Genomic DNA, 23,661 nt, shown 5'->3' on the forward strand with positions numbered 1-23,661 from the left:
GAAAATTATAGAACACTATTAAGAGTATTAAAGAAGAACAAAATAAATGAGATTTATCACATTTATGACATAAATTCTCCCTAAATTTACCAATACACTTAATCCAGTCCCAGTCAAAAGTCAACAGGTTATTTTGTAGAACTCGACAAATTGATCTATAAGTTACATGGTAATGAAAGGTACTGGAATAGCCACACTATATTGATGAAGAATATAAGTTAGAATAACTTGCCTACCATATGCTAGGACTTAAAGCTACAATAATTTTTTTTCAAGATAATCTGTGATGTTATTAAACATGACACAGATAGGTTTGTTTTTTTTTTCTCTTTGCTTCCTTTATTTATTTTTTTTACCTTTCATTTTTTTTTCCTACTCCACAGCATGGTGACCCATAAGGCTACAAGAATTAACAGGGCATGGTATTGGTGCAAAAATAGACAAACAAATGAAAGTGAATACAGAATCCAGAATCAGGCTCATGCAAATGATCCATGGACACTTGAAACTGCAGGAGAAAGATATTTGCTTAATACTAATTCATCAACCCATATAATTATATGTGATGCATTACTCTATATATGTGTTATAGTACACTATAAAAACAAAACATACCAGTGCATTGATGCTTAAAACTAAAAATAATAGTAGTAAAGTACTACGGAAGAATAAAATTGTTACAAACTATGATTACACCAAAATATGAAGAAAGCAAGTTAGTGTTCAAAGTAATTGTTACACTAAATGTGAAGAGACTGAATTCTGACATTAAAAGAAAAAAATTTTCAAAATGTGTTAAACAACCAAACATAGCTATATGTTGTTTACAAAAAGTACCCTTAAAATGATCAAGAATGGATAAAAATATAAAGGTAAGCATAGAAATATAAGTGAAATGTACATTTAAAAGAAGGAGTAGCAAGGTAGAAATTAAATTTAAAAGCATTAAAATGTATAAAGACAAATACTATGTAATGAAAAAAGGCACTGTTTATGAAGACTACACAAGTCATAAATCTGTATGTATCAAACAACACAATAGCAAGAAATGCAAAGAAAAATTAAATTGCAATAACTTGAAAACATATGTAGAAAGACTTTGATATACCACTTTCACAATAAGTTCATTTAGTTGTCAAAAAATGGAACTGAATAATATAATCAACACACTCAAATATGTATATATACATACATATTTTATATATGTTTTATATATATTTAATATATATGTTATTTTATATATACATGTATATATGAAATCTCATATGCCTTAGAAAGAGAATATACCTTCTTTTAAGGTCTCTTTTACAGTAAATATTGTTGCATATCTCCCTAGCAGCCATTCCTCTTTCTCTTCCTTCTTGATACCAAAACCCACTTGTTAGGAAGAAAGCTAAAAATGCCAGATACTTCCCTAACATCACTTGAAGCCAGGCATAGGCCTGAGACCTTGCTTTGTCCAGTGGGACCTGTAGCGAAATATGCCAGAGTCTTCTAAGAATTTCCTCCATGAGAAGAGAAAGTTGTATGATGAAAAAGCTTCACATTCTTCCTGCCTCTGAATTGATCCTATGAGGGTGTGAAGGATTTGCAGGCAAGCAAAAGGGATGGAAAGCCAAGAGGGTCCCAAAAAAACTGACCCTAGAGTCCTAACATAATGGAGCCATTGAACCAACTCTGGAACTACCTGCCATGGTCTTTTTGGAAAATGAGAAAAATCAGGCCCTTCATTAAGCCACTTTTACTCAGACTCTCTCTTACTTGCAGCCTAAAACATCCTAATTGCATCACCCATCCTAACTGATCTATCCAAAATAAATCATGTTATTATAAGAATTTAACAATTTTTTTTAAAGTAGAGATCTAGGCCCCATCTCAGATCATAATCAAATAAAAATAGAAATATTATAAAAAGTGACTAAAAAAACCATAACCACTGGAAACTTAAAAACACATAACCAAAACACCATTGGATATTTTCTCAAAGAGGAAATAAAACATGAAATTACAAACTACCCAGAAAGCAATGAAAAGAATACTTTTCACCAAAACCTATAGAACAAACCAAAAGCAGTGTTCAGGGGGAAATGGCTAATCACTATCATTAACATAAAAAGACTAAAACTAAAGACAACTACCACTCACATTGAAGATATAGAGACCAAGCAACAAAGAAATAAAAAAGAGGGAATAAGATAAAAGTTGAGAAGTTCCCTTGTGGCACAGCAGGCTAAGGATAAGACCTTGTCACTGCAGCAGCTTGGCTTGCTGCTGTGGCCTGGGTTTGATCCCTGGCCGCGAAACTTCCACATGCCACAGGCACAATCCAAAAAAAAAAAACACCAACAAGCTGAAATTAATGAAGTAGAAAACCAAAAAAGTAAAAATGATCAATAAATCCAAAAGTTAAGATATCCCAAGAAAATAGACAAATTTCCTCTGAGACTGATTAAGGAAAAACAAGGAGAGAATAAATCTGTATATGACTAGGAATTTTCAAAGAAGAAATAAACACAAATATAAGAGAGGTTTTTCTTTTTTAAATGATAAATTAAAATTGGAAACCCTAGAACAACTGGATAAGAAATAATGAGATAATGAGATTGGTACCCTTATAAGAATAGGCCAGAAAGCTGGCTCTCTTTGCACCATGTAGGATACAATAAGTCAGCAGTCCGCAATCTAGAAAAGGGCCCTCACCAAACCTTGCCCTTGCTGGCACCCCGAACTTGCACTTGCAGCCTTCATAACTGCAAGAATTCCTGTTGCTTATAAACTACCCTGTCTATGATACATTATTACAGCAGCCCAAACTAAGACAAATCTTTAGGAATAAATTCAGCAAGAAGTATAACACATATATGACAACAACCATAAGATCACATTAAAGGATAAATTTTAAAATCTGAGCAAATGAAATGCGTCCATATTCTTAGATGGGAAGATTTAATGTCAATTCTCTTAATATCTGAAAATGTGCAATTAAAAGACAAGTAAAATATGGATTCCTAAAAGAGAAAAAAGACATAAGTAAAAGCTGAGGAAATCTGAATAAACTATGGACTTTAGTTAATGCTAAGGCATCTTTATTGGTCCATTAATTGTAAAATATGTATACTAACATAAAGTGTTAATAGGGGAAATGGTGAGTATTCAGAAACTCTCTGTACTATCTTCCCAATCCCAATTTTTCTCTAATTCCAAAACTGTTTTTATTTTTTTTAATTTTTTTTTATTTTTTTATTTTCCCACTGTACAGCAAGGGGGTCAGGTTATCCTTACATGTATACATTACAATTACATTTTTCCCCCAGCCTTTCTTCTGTTGCAACATGAGTATCTAGACATAGTTCTCAATGCTATTCAGCAGGATCTCCTTGTAAATCTATTCTAAGTTGTGTCTGATAAGCCCAAGCTCCCGATCCCTCCCACTCCCTCCCCCTCCCATCAGGCAGCCACAAGTCTCTTCTCCAAGTCCATGATTTTCTTTTCTAAGGAGATGTTCATTTGTGCTGGATATTAGATTCCAGTTATAAGTGATATCATATGGTATTTGTCTTTGTCTTTCTGGCTCATTTCACTTAGTATGAGATTCTCTAGCTCCATCCATGTTGCTGCAAATGGCATTATGTCGTTCTTTTTTATGGCTGAGTAGTATTCCATTGTGTATATATACCACATCTTCTGAATCCAATCCTCTGTCGATGGACATTTGGGTTGTTTCCATGTCTTGGCTATTGTGAATAGTGCTGCAAGGTTGGAGTTCCCGTCGTGGCGCAGTGGTTAACGAATCCGACTAGGAACCATGAGGTTGCGGGTTCGGTCCCTGCCCTTGCTCAGTGGGTTAAGGATCCGGCGTTGACGTGAGCTGTGGTGTAGGTCACAGACGCAGCTCAGAGCCCGCGTTGCTGTGGCTCTGGCGTAGGCTGGCAGCTACAGCTCCAATTAGACCCCTAGCCTGGGACCTCCATATGCCACAGGAGCGGCCCAAGAAATGGCAAAAAGATTAAAAAAATAAAAAATAAAAAAAAACAAGGTTTATTTTAATGACGCATTCGTAAAAACAATTAGGGAAGTTTTTTTAAAAAATAGAATTCCAATTAAATGGACAAAAGTATCTTAAAGTTTAGAGAGAAAATAAATGTCCAAGAAAGCAAATAAATGAATGAAAAAGAATAGGGAAAGAAAATGTACTATAAAGCCACTGTAATTAAATCAATACAAAGTCTTAGTTTAGGAATAGATAAATCAATCAGCAGACTAGAATAGAGAATCCAGAAATAAAATTCAGTTTATATGAGATTTTAATATATGACAAAAACATATTTCAACTCAGTGAGGAAAGGGTGACTGTTTAATAAATGATGCTGGCACAACTGGCTACCTATCTGGTAGAAAATAGGCCCCAGTCTCATATTAGAAATAAAAAACAAATTCCAGATGGAGTAGATTCCTAATGTAATAAATAAAACATCAAAAAATAAGAAGAAAAGCTGGGAAACAACACTTACAATCTGTTTTTAACCAGAAAGAAAAGATAGCCACATGAGTTTATAAAAATGAAAAACAATTTATGTTGCAAAAGCTATCATAAACAAAACCAATAGGCAAATGATAGGTTTGGGGAAATACTTGCAAAAGAGATAACAGATGAGTTAACAGTCATCACCAGTATACAAAGTGCTTTTAAAAACTGGCAAGAGACAAGCAATCCAGTGGGAAAATTGGTAAAGAATGTGAAATGGGAATCCATGAGAACAAATCCACAGAGCACAAAGATGCTTCAACTAACTAGTAATTAGAGGAATGAAAATTATAGTTAAAAAAAATACACCACTCTACATCCAATCCGATAAAAGAAAAATGAGAGAGCAACAGTACCAAATGCCAACAGGATGAAGAGAAAAAAAAATTAAATTGTTTACAGCTGTTCTGAAAAGCAGTTGGGCAAATATTTTTATGTTAAAAGTACACACTCACTTCAACCAACAAATCACAATCCTGGAAATCTATCCCATAAAAATAAAATCACCACTAAAATGTTTATTACAGCATTGCTCTTATTGTGGAAAAAACAAAAAGTGAGAAAATGAATTCCCAGAAATAAGGGAGTAAATAGTTATACATTTAAACTGTGGAATCAGAAAAGAAAATCATGGACATGAAGAACAGACCTGTGGTTGCCAAGAGGGAGGAGGAAGGAGTAGGAGGGACTGGGAATTTGGGGTTAATAGATGCAAACTATAGCCTTTGCAATGGATAAGCAATGAGATCCTGCTGTATAGCCCTGGAAACTATGTCTGGTCACTTGTGATGAAGCATGATAATGTGAGAAAAAAGAATGTATATATGTAAAAAAAATAAAAATACAATTAAAAAAAAATAAACTGTGGAGTATCAAGCAGCCATTAAAAAGAATGAGTTAGAGCTATAACATTTGACTTGGATTTTCCTGGATGTATTTTTGAATAATAAAAGTAACGTGGGAAGATGTACATATACCGTGGTCCCATTTTTAAAAACAAAACACTGAATAATACCCCCAAATATACACGCATCCAAGACTCTGTGTGGGGGGTGTGTGTGTGTGTGTGTGTGTGTGTAAGCAAACATGGAGACAAATATAGAAGGAAACACACACAGGTTGCTAACAGATGACTGGTAGTGCAGCAGCGAAGAGGGATGTGCAAATGTTGGAAAGGAAAAGGGGGCAAAACATATGATTACAGTGATGTTAAAATTAATCAAAAACTTGCTATGACATGGATTAGGATATAAGGTGATCGGCATGAGCATCCATCCTGCATGTGGTCCCCATAACCAAACTCTTTCATAGTCATCTGGCATTTCTCATCCATTGAACTATTAGTTCTGTATAACTCCTATGGTCCTCTCACTTGTGCATTTTGTGACCATCCTACTGAAAAATATGACTTTTCCATTAACTATTATCCCCTATTTTATGAAACTGAATTTCGGACCCCACTTTTCAAGCTGGGGTAGGATTTTACACACAAATGCAAATATGTACCTCTACATAAAGAAATTAGGAAAAATAAGGAGTTGGTAGTTTCATATTACCTGGTTGTTGAATGTCCACAAAGCAAAAAAAACTAGTTACAGAAAAATATTCATAAAGTATTCTATTTCGGTAAAAGCAAACCCTAATTATAAATGTATAATTAAATATTTTAAGTGAAAAAGAAAGTTTGGAAAGGATTCATAAAGCCACTGGCCCAGGTTACATAAAGGGGAGAGAAGCAGAGAGGAGGGTCCAATTACTAGCTTAGCTTTTATACTGCTCTGCATTTTATTACTTCACTTATTACATGAAAAATCTATTGCTTTTGAAGTCTAAAAAATTAAGTAAACAAAGATAAACTACAAAAAAATAACAAAATAATATAGGTACTAATTAGTACCTACCTCATAAGATCCGTTGTGAAGATTAAATGAGATAATCCATAAAAAGCATTTAGTCTATTACCTAACATGTTGCAAATGTTCAATAAATAGTAGCTATTTTTTTATTAAAAAAAAACAACTACAGAGAGCAGTGGAAATTAGGAAGCTAAAAAGATAAAGTCTTTGAAAACGACATTGTGAACATACATAAGGCACTTTTTCCCCTTATTACTGAATCTGGTCTCCTTCGCACAGTAAGACTAATATGATGGTAACTATATAGCTTATCAAACACACTTTCATTAACAGTACAAATAAAACTACGTTTAGGTAAATGAGATAATTAGTAAAAAGGAAGTGGCAAACGTTTTGCCCTTCAAGCTCTTTAAGAACTTCAAGAACCACTGTAAAGCACAATGCTTCTATCACAACCACTTTAAACAAGAAATACTTGGAGGATAGAACACAATTCATACAAATTGGAGAGTGATGCTACTGCTTTTTTTGATGGCCTGCCCAAGTGAGAAATCCATTCCTAAAGGTAGAAATTCCACTCTCAACTCTAAGAATTTCTTTGCTGGTCTGCCTAAAAGCATGATGATTCAATGATAATCTACAAACTGAATTTGGTCCATCAATTCTATTCTTACTTTCCAACCAAACATTGGAATAGGCTCATAAATTGCATGCATGGGTTATTAGTCTTTTTACTTACATGGAATTGACTTTCTCTTCAGGGCCTTGCACTTGGCCTGTCACAGTGCCTTTGCTGGTATTCTTCACCCAGCCAACCACTCCTATTTTCCTAGCTTCATCTTCAGTGTACTGGTTTCAGGAGAAAACAAGAGAGAAGAATCAAAAGTGAGAATTTAGGGAGTTCCCATTATGGCTCAGCAGAAATGAACCTGATTGGTAGCCATGAGGATGTGGGTTTGATCCCTGGCCTCCATCAGTGGGTAGGGGTCTGGCATTGCTGTGGCTGTGGTATAGGCTGGTAGCTGCAGCTCTAATTCAACCCATAGCCTGGGAATATCCATATGCCACAGATGTGGACCTAGAAAGCAAAAAAAAAATTTTTTTAAGTCTGAATTTATAACATGCTTGATTCTAACATTCAAAAAATACTAAGCTGATCACTTTTTTTTCCTAAAGTATGTAGTTCACCTATGGTAGTACCTGTATTTATAAGAACTTTCATTTAAATGGTATTTTTCATTAAATTCTACTTTCAGTAAAGACCAGCACATCATGAGAAAATAAACAGATAGTGGGAAATATTTCAGATAATAGTTTCACTGACGTGTTTTGAGATCCATAAAATTCAGTTGCATTGCCCTCATGCCTGCCAGTGCTAAATTACATTGTCAGTCTGGGTTCCAAAGGATGATCAGAACAAGATTCTCAATCACTGAGAAAAAAAATCCAATTATTATCAATAAAAAGTATTGGATTAAAAGATTCCAATGTTTTCTGTTGGCTCTGGACTTGCCACGCAAATGTTTTGACTGTCTAAGAGTACATTTATTTTTCCTATTATTCTTAATTTAAAATTCCTTTTCCCATTTGCAAATTCAGTTATGCTACTGGCAAATGAAAACCCTGCTACATTTTGATTTTGAATGACTTTAAGCCACTAAACATACTAAAACTCTATGGATCCAGTCTGCAAGCACTTTTTAGAAATGTGCTCTTCTCCTGTTTGAAGGCCAGGGTGACCAATTCTACACTCCACATCCCCAACTAAATGAAGCAACACAAACCAAGATGATTACAGCTAGAACTGATGGAAGGGCTGGTTCTGAAAATAAGTCAAGCTTTCACAGATTATGGAAAAGGAGAAAAACTGAACTCGAGGGGATGGGACTATCTCAAAATGCACAGACTTGATTTGAAGGAACCTATTAGAACCCTCAGGGATCAGAAACAGAAACCTAGCTGGTGACTCCCACGTCAGCTAGAAGGTTAGAATACACCACATTTAACTTTTAGGGAAGGAGTACTATACTTTTAAAATAGATATTTTTTAAGCATTTTTAAATAAATAACTACTTCAAAGATTTTAAAAGTAACAAGGGGTTTTAACTTTTAAAAACCTACAAACCACTTCCTCATGCCACATGGTTGTTTCTCATTTTGCAATTCAAGATATGTATGTACCCTTGGAGTTCCCACTGTGGCACAGTGGGTCAAGAATCTGACTGTAGGTGCTCAGGTCGCTGCAGAGGTGAGAGTTTGACGCCTGCCCAGCAGAGTAGGTTAAAGGATCCGGTGTTGCTGCTTTAGTATAGGTCGCAGTTATGGCTAGGATTCAATTTCTGGCCCAGGAACTTCCATATGCCATGGATGCAGTCATAGGGAAAAATAAAAGATAGGTACCCTTGACTGAGGGATTCCTCCATCCAGAACAAGTGGAAGATCCCATACTTGGTATTAAATATACCTAATCAAAATGTTTAATTAGATCACCCCCAAGAGAGGTACTTCTAAAATTCATAGAAATATTAACAAAAAACTAAGATGGCTGTAATGTTTTTGATAGACTACTTTTAAAAGACATCCTTAATAAAAATCTCAACCAGTAATTTGAAAGAAATAAAATATTTCTTCATTTGCTGTTCAGGACAGGAAATAAGCAATAGATCAGCACTAAGTAGAAAACTGGTCTGTAACTAGAAATAACAGTGGGAGGCAATGACAAAAACTAACAAGCAGATTGTATTGACTTACCATTCTGAAGCAAACACCTGTATAAGAGAAAGATGAAAAGAAATGTCAGCTTTTCCACCTTTTAAAAAGTTATATATTTCCTGACTTAACTTTCATTAAATAGTAAATGAAATGAACAAAATCTTTAATATCTGAATATATTCAGAAAGCGGTTTTTTAATTATTTTCTTTAAAAAAAAAAAAGAGACAGGGAAGATTATTTTTGGAGAAAAAGAATAATATTCTGAAACCAAAGTATAATTAAATGTCAAACTGCATATTCAGTTTTAAATTTTTAAATAAAACAAAATATTCACTCCAAGAACAGTTGAGTATGTTGGCATAAAATTTACTCACCCTCAGCTTTTAGAATGTCTTCTTTAAATACAAGGACTAAATTCAAGTTTAAATATAACAAAACATTTATATTTTAATTTTAATTCCACAACCTAGAAAAGGCAATTGATCCATGATTGCCAACAGCTGGGTGTAGGAAGGAAAGGCGAGCTGGAAAGGAGCTTGAGGGAACTTTTGGGGGGGGGAGGTGATTGGACTGTTCTCTGTCTCAGTTGTGGTAGTGGCAGTGATGGTTACATGACTGCATGAATTTATCAAAATGTGTATACTAAAAAGGGTGAATGTTACCGAATGTAAATTATACCTCAGTGTTTTTTAATTAAGGGGAAAAAATACATTGGCAAATCCCAGGGGAAAAGATCAAACCAATCTCAAGGAGGTCAAAAGACAGCTTCTCCAAACAGAAATGGAGCCTGGTTAAGAGGATACAGAAGAGATCAGTGGCTTAGGTAATTTTATGCAGTTTCATAAGCAGATTTATAATAAGAAGGAACATCATTTGTTTCCAGTGGCAGTGTGTTATGGAACCAAATGAATACGAAGGAAGAGCAGTGAAGGCAATAAAGACAGGATAGTATCACAAATGAAATTTTTAGGGGCCTAGAAAAATATTTTAAAAGATGTCTATAAAATGTGGAGGAATGATGAGGAGAAAGTATTGACCTGAAGGGGACTCAGAAAGGCAATATGTTATAGAGATGGAAGGAAAGACATGAGTTAGTAATATAGAAGGAATGGGCAGAAAATTTAAGAGACGCTTCAGGTCAACCAGACCATGTAGAAGAGAGAGAGATGAAACAGGCCGAATTGTGGAGAAGGGTGAGGTTCTTTTATCCTAAAAGTGAGGGAATCCCAGAAGATGCTGACTAAGAGCTGAAGGTTTGGGTCCAGGAATATTGTAATATTCCCTTCTTGAGTTCCTCAACAGTGAACGGTCCCAAATGATGTTCACATTAAGAAAGCACATGAGGAAGTTCCCGTCCTAGGGCAGTGGAAATGAATCCCAGTAGGAACCATGAACTTTCAGGTTTGATCCCTGGCCTCATTCAGTGGGTTAAGGATCTGACATTGCCGTGGGCTGTGGTGTGGGTTGCAGACGTGGCTCAGATCTGGCATTGCTGTGGCTCTGGGAACCTCCATATGCCACAGGTGCAGCCCTAAAAAGACAGACAAAAAAAAAAAAGAAAGCACATAAGGGAGTTCCAGTCATGGCTCGGCGGAAACAAATCTGACTAGCATCCCTGAGGATGTGGGTTTGATCCCTGGCCTCACTCAGTGGCTTAAGGATCCAGCATTGCCCTGAGCTGTAGTGTACATCACAGACTCAGCTCAGACCTCACGTTGCTGTGGCTGGTGTAGGCCAGCAGCTGTAGCTCCGATTCGGCCCTTAACCCATAGAGAACTTCCATACGCCTTGGGTGTGGCCCTAAAAGGAACAACAACAACAAAAAAAAGCACATGCAACTGATGGAAACAGAAATGGAAACATATGGTTCACCTCTTTCAAATTCAAAGAGTGGTCCATGACTTAGAGGCACCAATATCACCTGAGAGTTTTTTAGAAAACTGCATTATCAGGATTCTCCCCAGACCTAAAGAAACAGAAACTCTGCAGGTTGAGTCCAGAAACCCAAGTTTAACACACTCTCTCCAGGTGATACTCCTGCTAAAGATCAGAATCAATGGTTGGCTCTACCTTAAAGGAAGGTCTGGGAAAGTTTTGAAAAGGATTTATATTTCAGGTCAAGAATTGCATCACAAAGGGGAAAACTCAAAACTCAAAACTCAAATCTAGGGTACTACAGATCTGATGCATTTCCCATTGATACTGTTCCCGTTTGTGTTGGTAATAAATCATATGTTGCATATCAATATTGCCTCAGCTATTTTTACAAGTCAGCGGCACTACATGAAAGAAACCATGGACAATGACAATGAAACGGAAAAAATAAAACCAAAGTTGCACTCTAACTGGACTTGGTGTTGCAGCCGGCCAGGCAACTGCTGTTCCAGCTGTTCTTTAGACAGCTTCCTCCACCCCTACCACTTGCTAGGAGAAATAGCAGGGCTGCCAGAAAGGGAGGTTTACAACATGCTGCCCACTTCCAACCACTACCCCACCCCCACCCCTACCCCATGTGAAGAGCAACATCCTTGCAACATTTTATACATCCCCAGCAGCCCTTCCACCATCTATTTACTGATGACAGAAAGGCCATTTGCTTAAGATGACATGCTTTGAGGAATTGTTTAAAGAGGTATCCAATATACTGCAAGGTCAAGGAAATTACCCACTTCAGTCTATGAAATATTTTACTCACACAGACATAATCTAAGAATCAGGTAACAAATACCTAATAAGCACACTATTGGACTTTCTGATTGTTCACTTAACAAATATTCATTAACTGTCTAATTCTAAAAGCAGAGAATGAGGAGTTCCCATCGTGCGCAGTGGTTAACGAATCAGACTAGGAACAATGAGGTTTTGAGTTCGGTCCCTGTCCTTGCTCAGTGGGTTAAGGATCTGGCGTTGCTGTGAGCTGTGATGTAGGTCACAGACACGGCTCAGATACCGAGTTGCTGTGGCTCAGGCACAGGCTGGCAGCTACAGCTCCGATTCAACCCCTAGCCTGGGAACCTCCATATGCCGTGGGAGCGGCCCTAGAAAAGGCAGAAAGACAATAAATAAATAAATAAATAAATAAATAAATAAATAAATAAATAAATAAATAAATAAATAAAAGCAGAGAATGAGATGAGTAAATAAGACCATCCCTGCTATCCAGGAGTTTACAGTGTAGTGGGGAAGATAGACAAGTAAACTGGCAATTAAAACGTAGAAGAGGGGAGTTCCCTCGTGGCTCAGTGGTTAACGAACCTGACTAGCATTGTGAGGACACGGGTTCGGTCCCTGGCCTTGATCAGTGGGTTAAGGATACACGTTGCAGTGAGCTGTGATGTAGGTTGCAGACGCAGCTTGGATCTGGTGTTGCTGTGGCGTAGCCCAACAGCTGCACCTCAAATTTAATCCCTAGCATGGGAACTTCCATATGCTGCAGGTGTGGCCCTAAAAAAAAAAGTTGAACATAACAGGTACAAACTTCCAATTATAAGTTAAATAAGTGCTAGGGATGTAAGGAACAACATGATAAAAATAATTAACATATGAAAGTCGTTAAGAGAGTCAATTCTTAGAGCTCTCATCCCAAAGAAAATAAAATTCTGTTTCTTTTCTTGTCTATATGAGATGATGGATGTCCACTAAACTTACTGTGAGAGTCATTTCATGATGTATGTAAGCTGAATCATTATGTTGTATATTTTAAACTTATACAGTACATCAATTATATCTCAACAAAACTGGGGAAAAATAAAAATAAAGAAAATTTTAAATAAATAAAAGAGTAATTATGAGTTGTAAAATACATAAACCAGGATGCAAGTGGGATTTCATGGGACAAAAATATGATCCTGTCTTAGGTGATTTTAAAGCAGGCTTACTGAAAATGTATCTTAGAGTTGAGACTTCAATGATGAGCAAAATTTAGTATAATGAGAATGGAATAACATTACAGATGGAAGAGCACGTGCAAAATCAAGTTTATGGCCTATTTAGATATCACACAGAGTTAAATATTCAAAACTAATCATTGTACTCATTTTACCAATTATTTCTAGCCCCAAACTTAAAAATAGCTTAATTCTGTTTCAACTGTTTATAGAAAAACAGATTGTAATGTTTTTATATCCTAGTCCAAGTTATCATAATCTCTCAACTAATCCATAGCAATAACCCTGTCACTAGTCTCCCTATGTTTTGTTCTGCCCCCTACAGTCTAGTCTCCATAAAGCATCAAGGTGGTCTTATTTTCTTAAGTAAAATCAAATAACTTCCTTTTCCAGCTTAAAATCCTCTGGTGGGCTCCCTATTATACTCAAAATAAAATATATTCTGGTTACCACAGCCTCCAGGTCCCTTTCTAATGTTTCATCTCATCTCTTAGGAACACCCCCCCACCGCCTCGTTCATTCCATTCCAGCCAAATTTTTCTCCTTTGCGTCCCTTGACAGGCCAAGCATATTTCTACCTCGTGGCCTGTGCATTTACTATTCCCTCTGCCTGAAATGCTCTCCCCCCCCATCTTCTCATGGCTGGTTCCTTCTCATCATTCATATATCTGCACCAACGTCATTTCCACAGAATAAAAATGCTGTGGTCAATTTATCTAAAACAGTGGTGCACCCCTATATACCTCCTGGATATGCATGACACCAATTATCATATATTATTATGTATTATTTGTTTACTTTTTTTTCATTTCCTGTCTTCACTGTAAATTCTACTGGGGCAGAATTTTCTCTGTCTTTTCCACTAATGTGTCCCTAGTATTAGACCAGAGCTTGGCACATGGTTGTTGAATGAATGAAACAGAAAATAGCTGATATATATATTTTTTTTTTTTCTTTTTAGGGCTGCAACTGTGTCATGTGGAAGTTTCCAGGCTAGGGGTCAAATTGGAGCTACAGCTGCTGGCCTATGCCACAGCCACAACAACACCAGATCCGAGCCACATCTGCAACCTACACCACAGCTTGCAGCAACACCAGATCTTTAACCCACTGAGCAAGGCAAGGGATCGAAACTGCATCCTCACGGATACTAGCCAGGTTCTCAACCCACCGAGCTACAACAGGAACTCCCCAGCTGATAAATATTTAATGTCTTATTTCCTATAATAATCCATTATTAACATTTCAAATAAACATACAACCATACTGATTAGAATTTAGGTTTAATTTCAAAGTGGTGATAAAGTTACTGCACTCAAAGCTGGAAACAATCATAAGAATTCTGAGTTGATTCTAGCAGAACTTTACTAATTTACCTAAATGATAATATATAGTTTGGTGTGTTGTGTGCATGAGTTTATTTATAATATACTATATACTATAAAGGGTAGCAAAAAGTCACTAGATAATGCCTAAATTGACAAATCAAGAAATATTAGGAGTTTCCATTGTGGCTCAATGGTAGAAAACCCGACTAGATCCTTGCTCAGTGGCTTAAGGATCTGGCATTGCCATGAGCTGCAGTGTAGGTTGTAGATGCAGCTCCGATCCCACATTGATGTGGCTGTGGTACAGGCCAGCAGCTGCAGCTCCAATTTGACCCTGAGCCTGGGAGCTTCCTTATACCATGGTGGTGGCCTTAAAAAAGACAAAAAAAAATTAATATCAGCATGTTGGTTATAAATAATGGCTTAACAACCATAAGAAGGGAAAAAAAGAAATGGTCAAGTTGATTGTCTTATAGAACTTAAAGGATTTGGGATAGGAGCCTAGAGGAGGATATAATGGCTGTATTTTAACTATGGATGGTAAAGGCACACATATTTATTTATTTATTACTCATGTGCCCAGCTCACACTCCCTATGTCTTGATGCGCCCTAGGTGTTTGGAAGCATAGACATCAGAGGCAGACTGCCAGGCACAGCTGTGTGACCTTGGCAGGTTACTTCAGCTCTTTCTTTTTCTTTTTTTTTTTTTTTGTCTTTTTGCTATTTCTTGGGCCACTCCCGAGGCATATGGAGGTTCCCAGGCTAGGGGTCCAATCGGAGCTGTAGCTGCCAGCCTATGCCAAAGCCACAGCAACGCTGGATCCGAGCCACGTCTGCAACCTACACCACAGCTCATGGCAGTGCCGGATCCTTAACCCACTGAACAAGGGCAGGGACCAAACCCGCAACCTCATGGTTCCTAGTCGGATTCGTTAACCACTGCGCCATGATGGGAACCCCACACACATATTTATTAAGTAAATCTTAAAACAGTAGAACTAAAAGATCGTTAAATTTTAACAGACTTAATTTTAGGCTAAATTCATACTGCTTGACAAGGTAGATAATACAAGTGTTACTCATTACTTTAAGTTGTGATAAATGGAAAAGAACATAAGACAGAGATAAACCATATGCCAAAGATTCAATACATACTTTATGGAAATTTAGGTTATCCTGATTACAGATAAAACGTTTTGAGGTTGAGACCATGGAGATCTAAGACTTTCTGTAACACGTCCTTTTACATCACTACTTGGCAAAGAATATCAAATGTAATTATCATGCTATTAAATGTAATTTATAGATGAATATCTGTGGTAGACATTGTTAGCTGCCTGGACAAAATCCATTTTCCCCTTCTGCTTTTCTGGCAGAATTCTTATTTTCCTTGGGGCAGCATCACACTCTTCTATATCATCCAGTCCTCCTTAGAAGAGGGATGGCCCATGAGAAATAAGCCAAGTCACTGGTTGAAGCTTTCAGAAAAGCTCTTTATCAGGGGCTGACTTAGCCAAAGTTTCCATCCTTGTACCCTCTCTCTTTCTGTCTGTAGGGTGAGTGTAATGACTTGTGCTACAGCAGCCATCTTGACACCATGAGGAAAAGTCCAAGGAAACCAGAGAGACCTTGGCCATGACATCCATGAGGGATGGGGGAAGAGGGGAATGGGAAATGACTGCTGAAAGGAATTGTGGGGCAGGGATTCTTTTGGAGATGATGGAAATGTTCTATATTAGTGGTTGTAGCTGCAAAACACTATAAATACAGTAAAAACCGCTATATATTTAGTATGCTTTGAATGTGTTACAAGGGTGAATTGGATCTCAATTTTTTTAAATGTCACACACACACACACACAAAGAAAGAAGAAAACAGGACTATGATGTAGTCCTTCTTATCTCTTTCTGTAGAACAACGGCAGCCACTCCCCAGGTTGTTGATCATATGACCTCCCTGACTGCTCCTATCACTTCACACCAAAATCCTCTGCCATGCACATCATCTGGAAGTGCTGCAATCGAACTAAAAAGTTGAGTTCTCTCTAGATTTTACAGCTTATTTCTGGAGGAGAAAGTTTATTTGCCTTCGTGATAGTTCCTTCAATGAGGAGAAATATCCATTAGTGTGTCACTCCTGGCTACCCTCTGACTGTTCCTGACTCCTCCTCAGAGACATTCAGTGACTTATCTAGTGGGTAAGTTTAGAAGGAGAAGCATACATAGCCCAGGTGCTTTCTCTTCTTCCTTCTGGGAGTTAGTTACTCAGAGGAATAGCTCTTCTGCTCTGTCCATTGAGGGAGCCCTGCTGGTACCTGGGTTGGTGTGTTTAATTCTGCAGTACAGATTATTATAAAATCCACTTACCTCAAGATTTACACCACTTCCCCCAAACTCTTCTTTACTCATTTTACTTGTCAATAACTCACATAATGAAAAGGGGTGTTACTTACTGGGCCCCTCAATCACGACTCATTTTTTTGGGGGGAGGGGAGGCCATATCTGCAGCATATAGAAGTTCCCAGGCCAGGGGTCCAATTGGAGCTAGAGCTGCTGGCCTACACCACAGACACAGCCACACCTGATCCAAGCTATGTCTTCAACCTACACTGCAGCTCATGGAACACTGGATCCTTAACCCACCGAGCGGGGGCAGGGATCAAACCTGCATCCTCATGGATACTAGTCCAGTTCGTAACCATTGAGCCACAAAGGGAACTCCCTACAACTCTTATTTAAAAGCCTTAGAGGGAATGTATATCAAGAGGTGGCCAGATCTCCAGTCCATTAACTTTGTAAAGCAGTGAACCATGCAGGAATTAACCACTCAAAGCTTCATAATCCACTTGGAATTTTCTAAGAGTCTTTCTGAGAATTCTGATCCCTAGTTTGAAGCATACTGTACAACAGAGGGGCATCCATATAGTAAAAAAGGTGAAAGTGATCACGGCTTTTCTGCCCTTGACCAGCACTGGCTGAGACAGAGCAATCTCAGGACAGGGCCTGTGTTGGAGAAGATGCTTCTATAGGCTTCCACAGCCTCTCTGCACTGCTTCCACCTCACTTGATAAAGAGAAGGGAAGCTGACATGACACATGTAGGTTTTTTACTGACACAATGCTCTAGAAACTGGGACAGACATCAGCTGCTTCGGGTACAAGAGTTTCAAATACAATATGCTGCTCAGTCGAGGCTCAATCAGCTACAACTGGACCTTGCCTTGTGGAAGGATGTGTCAGGGAGCAACTCTGAGGTGCATATTTGCAAAGCCAATCATATTTTAAATCCACAAAAAAGTTTATATTTAAAGAAACAATATGACAAGTTTTAAGTCTCAGCACTCTTTCATGTAAAATCAGATTTTCACATTGCACTATACCCCTTCATCCTGGGGTCTAACCACATGTATGAATTCTGAGTGTAGAGTCATCTAGTCACTACCTTACAAAGCAGCCCTTAATGACTTTAAACATTTTTGATTGTTAGAAAGTCCTTCCTAACATGGAATAAAATTCTGCCTCATTTTAACCTTTCACCATCCACCTAGGATCTGACCCCTGGAGCCACACACCATGGTATTGTTCAAATAGTCAAAACGGCCATTAGCCTACTGCTTCTTCTCCAAGCCAACTGTCTCCAAGCACTTCAATTTAATTTTAGATACTCTGGATGTCCCCATCAGAAGCACAGCCTGTAGGGGATACAAAAACAAGCGAGCTTGACCTTCAAAATTCTATCCTTATTGTCCAGTGAGAGACACAGATACGTGTACACAAATAACTGTAGCTGAAAGGATAATGGATTAGGAGAAGTAAAAACAAGAAGTAGAACAGAACTACCAATGAAATGCTATAGGCAAAAAGATGAGAAAGTAAATTAGAGTGAACCATAGTTCTTGACTTTAAGGTAGTAAAGTTTTCAACCTCTAAAACATTTACCTGTCTACATAAGGGGAAATGTGTACATCTAAATCATGTGGTATCTGTCAAAGCTATTTAGTAATTCATCCCAATTTTCATCTTCAGCAGTCATCAAGAAAATTTCTATTTATTTCTGCAGTCCAATAAGTTATTCCCACTCTAAATCTGAGTCAATACTGCCATAAACAAACTGTTGAATTTCTAACATACATATAAACAAACAGATTGCCACAAAACATTTCTACGAATGTTCTTAATACTCACCTGAGACTTGGTAAAGCTTAATAAATTTCCCTTTAAAATTTTTAGATATTATTCTACATATAACTGTAATTAAACATTTATAGGGACATTATAAGTCACCTCATAGCTACGAATGCTCTAAAAACAGAGGGTCAGTCCCCTACTCCCCTATTCCTCACCCCAAAGACCCCAGTGCAACAGAAATTGGTGAGAAAAAAACATGGAGCTTCTTGAGAACATGGAGATAAAGCAGATGATGGAGGAGGTGGGCAGGGAACAAGTAACTTAACAGTGGAGAAACACTATCTCAGCCCGGTGATCAAGGTCAATATCAACAGTGATGAGTCATGTTGACGGTTCATACCTTTGATAAGGTGTGATGAGAATGGTATTCTCTCCCTCATCTGTCTTTCTAACAATAACCCACGACCTCAGTCTTATACCAAAAATGTCAGACAAACCCCAGTTTGGGAGCATTCTACATGGTACCTAGCCTCAATATACTCCTCCAAACTGCCAAGGTCATGGAAAACAAGGCAAATCTGAGAAACTGCCACAGCGTAAGTGAGCCTAAGGGGACAAGATGAATAAATGTAATGTAAGAGCCTAGATGAACTCTGAACAGAAGAAGGAATTTAGGTAAAAACTAATAAAATGTAGACTTTAGTTAACAGTAATGTATCAATATTGGCTCACCAGTCATGACAACTGTACCATACCACTGTAAGATGTTAACAACAGGGGAAACAGAAGGTGGAGTATACAGGAACTCTCTATAGAATATCTCTAACTTTTCTATAACTCTAAAACTGTTCTAAAACAAAAAAAAAAGTGTATCTGAAAAAAAAAAAAAGCAGAGGGAGGCATTCCTGCTGTGGTGCCACAGGTTAAGGATCTGGCATTGCAGCAGTCAGATTCGATTGCTGGCCAAGGAATTTCCATGAGCTGGAAGATATGGCCAAAAAGGAAAGAGAAAAAAAAAAGTAGAAGGAGAAAGCATCAATGGAGAATAGCAGCAGCCTGATAGAAGAACTGTTCAGATATTGAAGACTGGGAAGTCATTCTGGCTTATCCATGAACTTGACCATTATGCTAACTAAAACAGCCTGTTTGTGGCCTATCAAACATACATTGTACATCTGCTTTAACTATTAAACAAAAGGGTACATTAACCAGAGGTAAAGAATGTCCATGTTAAAAATAAAGATTAAATGCCTCCCTTTCTGGGATGCCAGTGCTGGTGTCCTTTGATGATAAAACTCCCTTCCCAGATGCAAAGGCCATGCTAATTCAATATGTACATGCTCTGTTTTTTTTGAAACCTTGAAGGAATGAATCCTTGATTTTTTTGATGTTCTTTAGTCTGACAAGATGTAAAACTGTGCTGGAGTTCCCACTGTGATGCAGTGGGTTAATGCTCCAGCTTGTCTCTGGAGGCGACGATTCAATCCCTGGCCTAGTGCCGTGGGTTAAGGATCCAGCACTGCTGCAGCTGTGGTGTAGGTCACAGCTCCAGCTTGGATTCAGTTTCTAGCCCAGGAACTTCCATATGCTGTGTGTGCAGCCGAAAAAGGAAAAAAACAAAACTGTGGAGTTCTGTGGTGGCTCAGTGGTAATGAACCCAACAAGGATCCACGAGGATTCAGGTTCATATTCTGGTCTTACTCAGTGGGTTAAGGATTTGCCATTGCTGAAAGCTGTGGTGTAGATCACAGACGTGGATGGGACCCAGCTTTGCCATGGTATAGGCTGACAGCTGTGGCTCCAATTCAACCCCTAGCCTGGGAACTTCCATATGCCACAGGTATGGCCCTAAAAAGCAAAAAAATAAAAACAGTAACAACAAAAAAAAATGTGCTGAAAACCATGCTTCTCCAGAGCAGTTCCTTGGAATTATCTGAGAGACTGTCTCCTGGGCTATAGTCCTCAGTTTCGCTGGAATAAAACTCTTTTCTATGCCTATTATAGACTGTTTATTGATTATTTCTGTCAATAAACCTATGGATCTATGAATAGACTTTGTGGAAGGGCCTGAGAAGCAAACCCACTATTTGTAATATTATTTCTATAAATATATTTTCCTGAATTTCAAACAACTAACTTATAAACTAATTCTTAGAATGAAAACTTTCCTAAGTTAGGGTCTGCGTATTTGAGAACAATGGGTCTATGTATTTGAGAACAATGCAGAGTACACTTGACCCCCTAGAACATTCTACCATTTTGTCACCAAGGATTTTTTTTTTTTTTCTATTTAGGGCCTCACCCGTGGCATATGGAACTTCCCAACCTAGAGGATGAATCGGAGCTGCAGCTGCCAAGAGCTACAGTGTAAGTCAGTGACCCGTGGTGTAGGTCACAGATTTGGCTCAATTCTGGCACTGTTGTGGCTGGAAACTTCCATATGGCACAGGGGCAGCCATTACAAAAATAAAAAAAAAAAGAAAGAAATAAACACCCCCAGCTTTTTTTTATGAAATAAATTTCCAAAACAAATTTACTTTTTAAACTTAGTAATGTTTATCATACTTTTAAATGTATTTATATTATTTTCATCAATTATGTTCTAACAATAGTCACAACAGTAACTCAAGCCAGAGAGGAAAAAAAATGAATAGAGAATTATGGTCAAAGGCAATTAAGAAAATAAATTACATATACATATATTGCTAAGTGACCAACTGGATACACTCATGTATAAAATGTGGTAACATTGTGTAGGGGAAATACAATGAAAATCAAATTCAAAGAGGAAAAGGTATGCAAAACTTCCCACTAGTTAAAAAGCTTACTTTTGAATGAATGATGGCAAATATTTAATTGCTACCGTATTTATATTCCATTGGACAAATTTCAGTGATTTAACATTTCAATTTAGATACGACAATAATTACAATAATCCAGACGTTACATCCTTTGCAATGATTTAAATTTATGATGAAACAAAAAATTAGTTAACAACGCTTTTATGAGCTAGACAGGGGGAAAAAAGTATAATCTCCGACGAAGTAAACCTTTAAACACCATGTAGGTGTTTTTCCCAAAACGCAAGGCAACCTCAGTAGTTTCAGTGGTAACAAAAGGTGACCGCTCGTTCAAGAACCCTCTCTTCTTTTCCTCCCCGATTTATTTTGCCCACTCGGTCAAGACACACAAACGCCCTCCCCAGTACCCAGCCCCCAACCCCCCCGCACCCCCTTAGGCCGCCAGGTCCCTATGTCACGCGCATCCTCCTTCTCCCTGCCTTTCCAGCTTCCCGGTACTCCTCTCTCCTTCCCCCGCCCAGCCCAGCTGTCCCGCGCAAGCGCCTTTCGCCTCCTTCCCTCCCACTGCTGCTGTGTCATGGCCGAGCGGAAGTCCCGGCCACAATGGGGCTGGGGAACCTTAAGATAGGGTGAGCTTGTAGCAGCATTCTACTCTTACTCCCCTAACACCTCTTTGATCTCCCGCTGTTGGTGAATCCCCTACCCTGCACTCTCCCGAACACTTCATAGTCCACGGATTTGAGTGGCCTGGCGGTAGACATGGCAGCGGCGAGCCTTCTGCCCAGGAGCCGGAGTGGGGTTCGGGGCGCGGTGACTGCAGCGGCCGCGAGAGGGAAGGGGCACATGGGACCGCTTGGCGCACCCTGCGCCTGTCACCGGTCTGGGACGCGAGCGCGACGGGGTCACGCGTCGGAAGGCGGCAAATGAGACGGCGGGGACTGAGAGTGAGGGCAGCCCGGGACGCCCGGAAGAAGAGGCTGCTAGGCCCCTGGAGCCCGAGGTCTCCTTTCCCTGCGCCAAGCTCGCTTGCCGGGAGGGATGCCCCCTAGGCGTCCCAGCGATTTAATGAACCACTATGTTCATTGGTTTCTCACTGTTTGTAAATAAAAGCCGGTCCAGATGGCAATAGTTCGATACCTCAAGAGGATTGCTTTTGAAATGAAAGACCTACTCGCTTGGTGGTTAAGAAGTATTGGTTAGAGAGTAAAATTTTATTAAACAATTCCCCGCCCCTCCTCTCGGTTGCCCCCTCCCTGCTGCCGCCCCCGCCCCGCCTTGCCCTGCCCTGCAGGCAACACCAAGCCCTTGCCACGTTCTCCGTCGAGCCCTATGCAGGCCCTTTCAAATCTATCCGGAGGTGCAGAGCCATTTCTTAAGGTTACATCCTCATCCTCTATGTTGAATCAGAAAGGCTTTGGGCCAGAATCCATAGTCTATTAATTTTTTTTTATAATTTTTTTTTATTTTCCCACTGTACAGCAAGGGGGTCAGGTTATACTTACATGTATACATTACAATTACATTTTTTCCCCCACCCTTTCTTCTGTTGGAACATGAGTATTTAGACAAAGTTCTCCATGCTACTCAGCAGGATCTCCTTGTATATCTATTCTAAGTTGTGTCTGATAAGCCCAAGCTCCCGATCCCTCCCACTCCCTCCCCCTCCCATCAGGCAGCCACAAGTCTCTTCTCCAAGTCCATGATTTTCTTTTCTAAGGAGATGTTCATTTGTGCTGGATATTAGATTCCAGTTATAAGTAGAATCCATATTCTAAATGGACTGATATATTCTGAGATAACAAACCTTATAAATCTAAACATTTTTACTCGGGTAGCTATAGGAAAAAAAAATCCTGTCTGCAGTTAACTCATAGAGTTTTTCATAGTCTTCTTGTTGTTCAGAAGCACCCCAATTGCCTAGAAGGCTAAAGCAGTTTATCCTTAGAAATTTTTACTTTCTGGTGAACTGTTATGAAGTCTCAATTAAAAGCAACCCACCACTCCGAAGAGTTGATAACCTACACTGCCTTCTGGAATTACAAATCCTTTTTACTTGTGAGAATTTGCCTTTCTCAACGTATTTATTGGCTTCAATACCTTCACACATTTTTCTGCATCTGGCCACACAGTTAAAATAATCCTCTGCAGTCTGATTCAATGTTATGTGCCAGTTCTGTTAGCACCCAAAATCATCTAAAACTTGGTTAGAATGTGCTTATATCATTTTAAAGTAAAACGTATTCTGGAAGCACTAATCCAGGAAATTTTATGTAATACAGATCCTGGTTTATTACAGGGACCTCTTAATTTACATCTTCTCATCTCCCTTCTAGTTCATTCCATGTAGACCCTAGAATCAACCTAGGTCTTGTGTCATTCTTTTCAGTCACCTATCTTCATAGTCTCTACACCACATTCTGAATA

General features: G+C 38.5%; 1 protein-coding gene across 3 annotated transcripts in view; it reads right to left on the minus strand.

Annotated features, from left to right (window-relative positions):
- ACYP2 (acylphosphatase 2) overlaps window positions 1-22,235 on the minus strand; it is a 173,700-nt gene extending 151,465 nt beyond the window's left edge. The window contains exons 1-3 of one of the 3 annotated variants that reach the window (XM_047782085.1): window positions 21,941-22,228; window positions 9,133-9,149; window positions 7,121-7,230 (exon numbers count right to left, since the gene is read on the minus strand). In XM_047782085.1, the coding sequence (XP_047638041.1) occupies window positions 7,121-7,230; window positions 9,133-9,149; window positions 21,941-22,082 (269 nt within the window). In that variant the 5' untranslated portion in view covers window positions 22,083-22,228. Of the gene's footprint in view, window positions 1-7,120; window positions 7,231-9,132; window positions 9,150-21,940 lie in introns of all 3 variants that reach the window. The other 2 variants (XM_047782082.1, XM_047782084.1) reach the window with 2 other exon arrangements.
- Window positions 22,236-23,661: the final 1,426 nt, after the last annotated feature.

The sequence above is a fragment of the Phacochoerus africanus genome, chromosome 5 (assembly GCF_016906955.1).
Source record: "Phacochoerus africanus isolate WHEZ1 chromosome 5, ROS_Pafr_v1, whole genome shotgun sequence".
NCBI classification, from domain to species: Eukaryota; Metazoa; Chordata; class Mammalia; order Artiodactyla; family Suidae; genus Phacochoerus; species Phacochoerus africanus.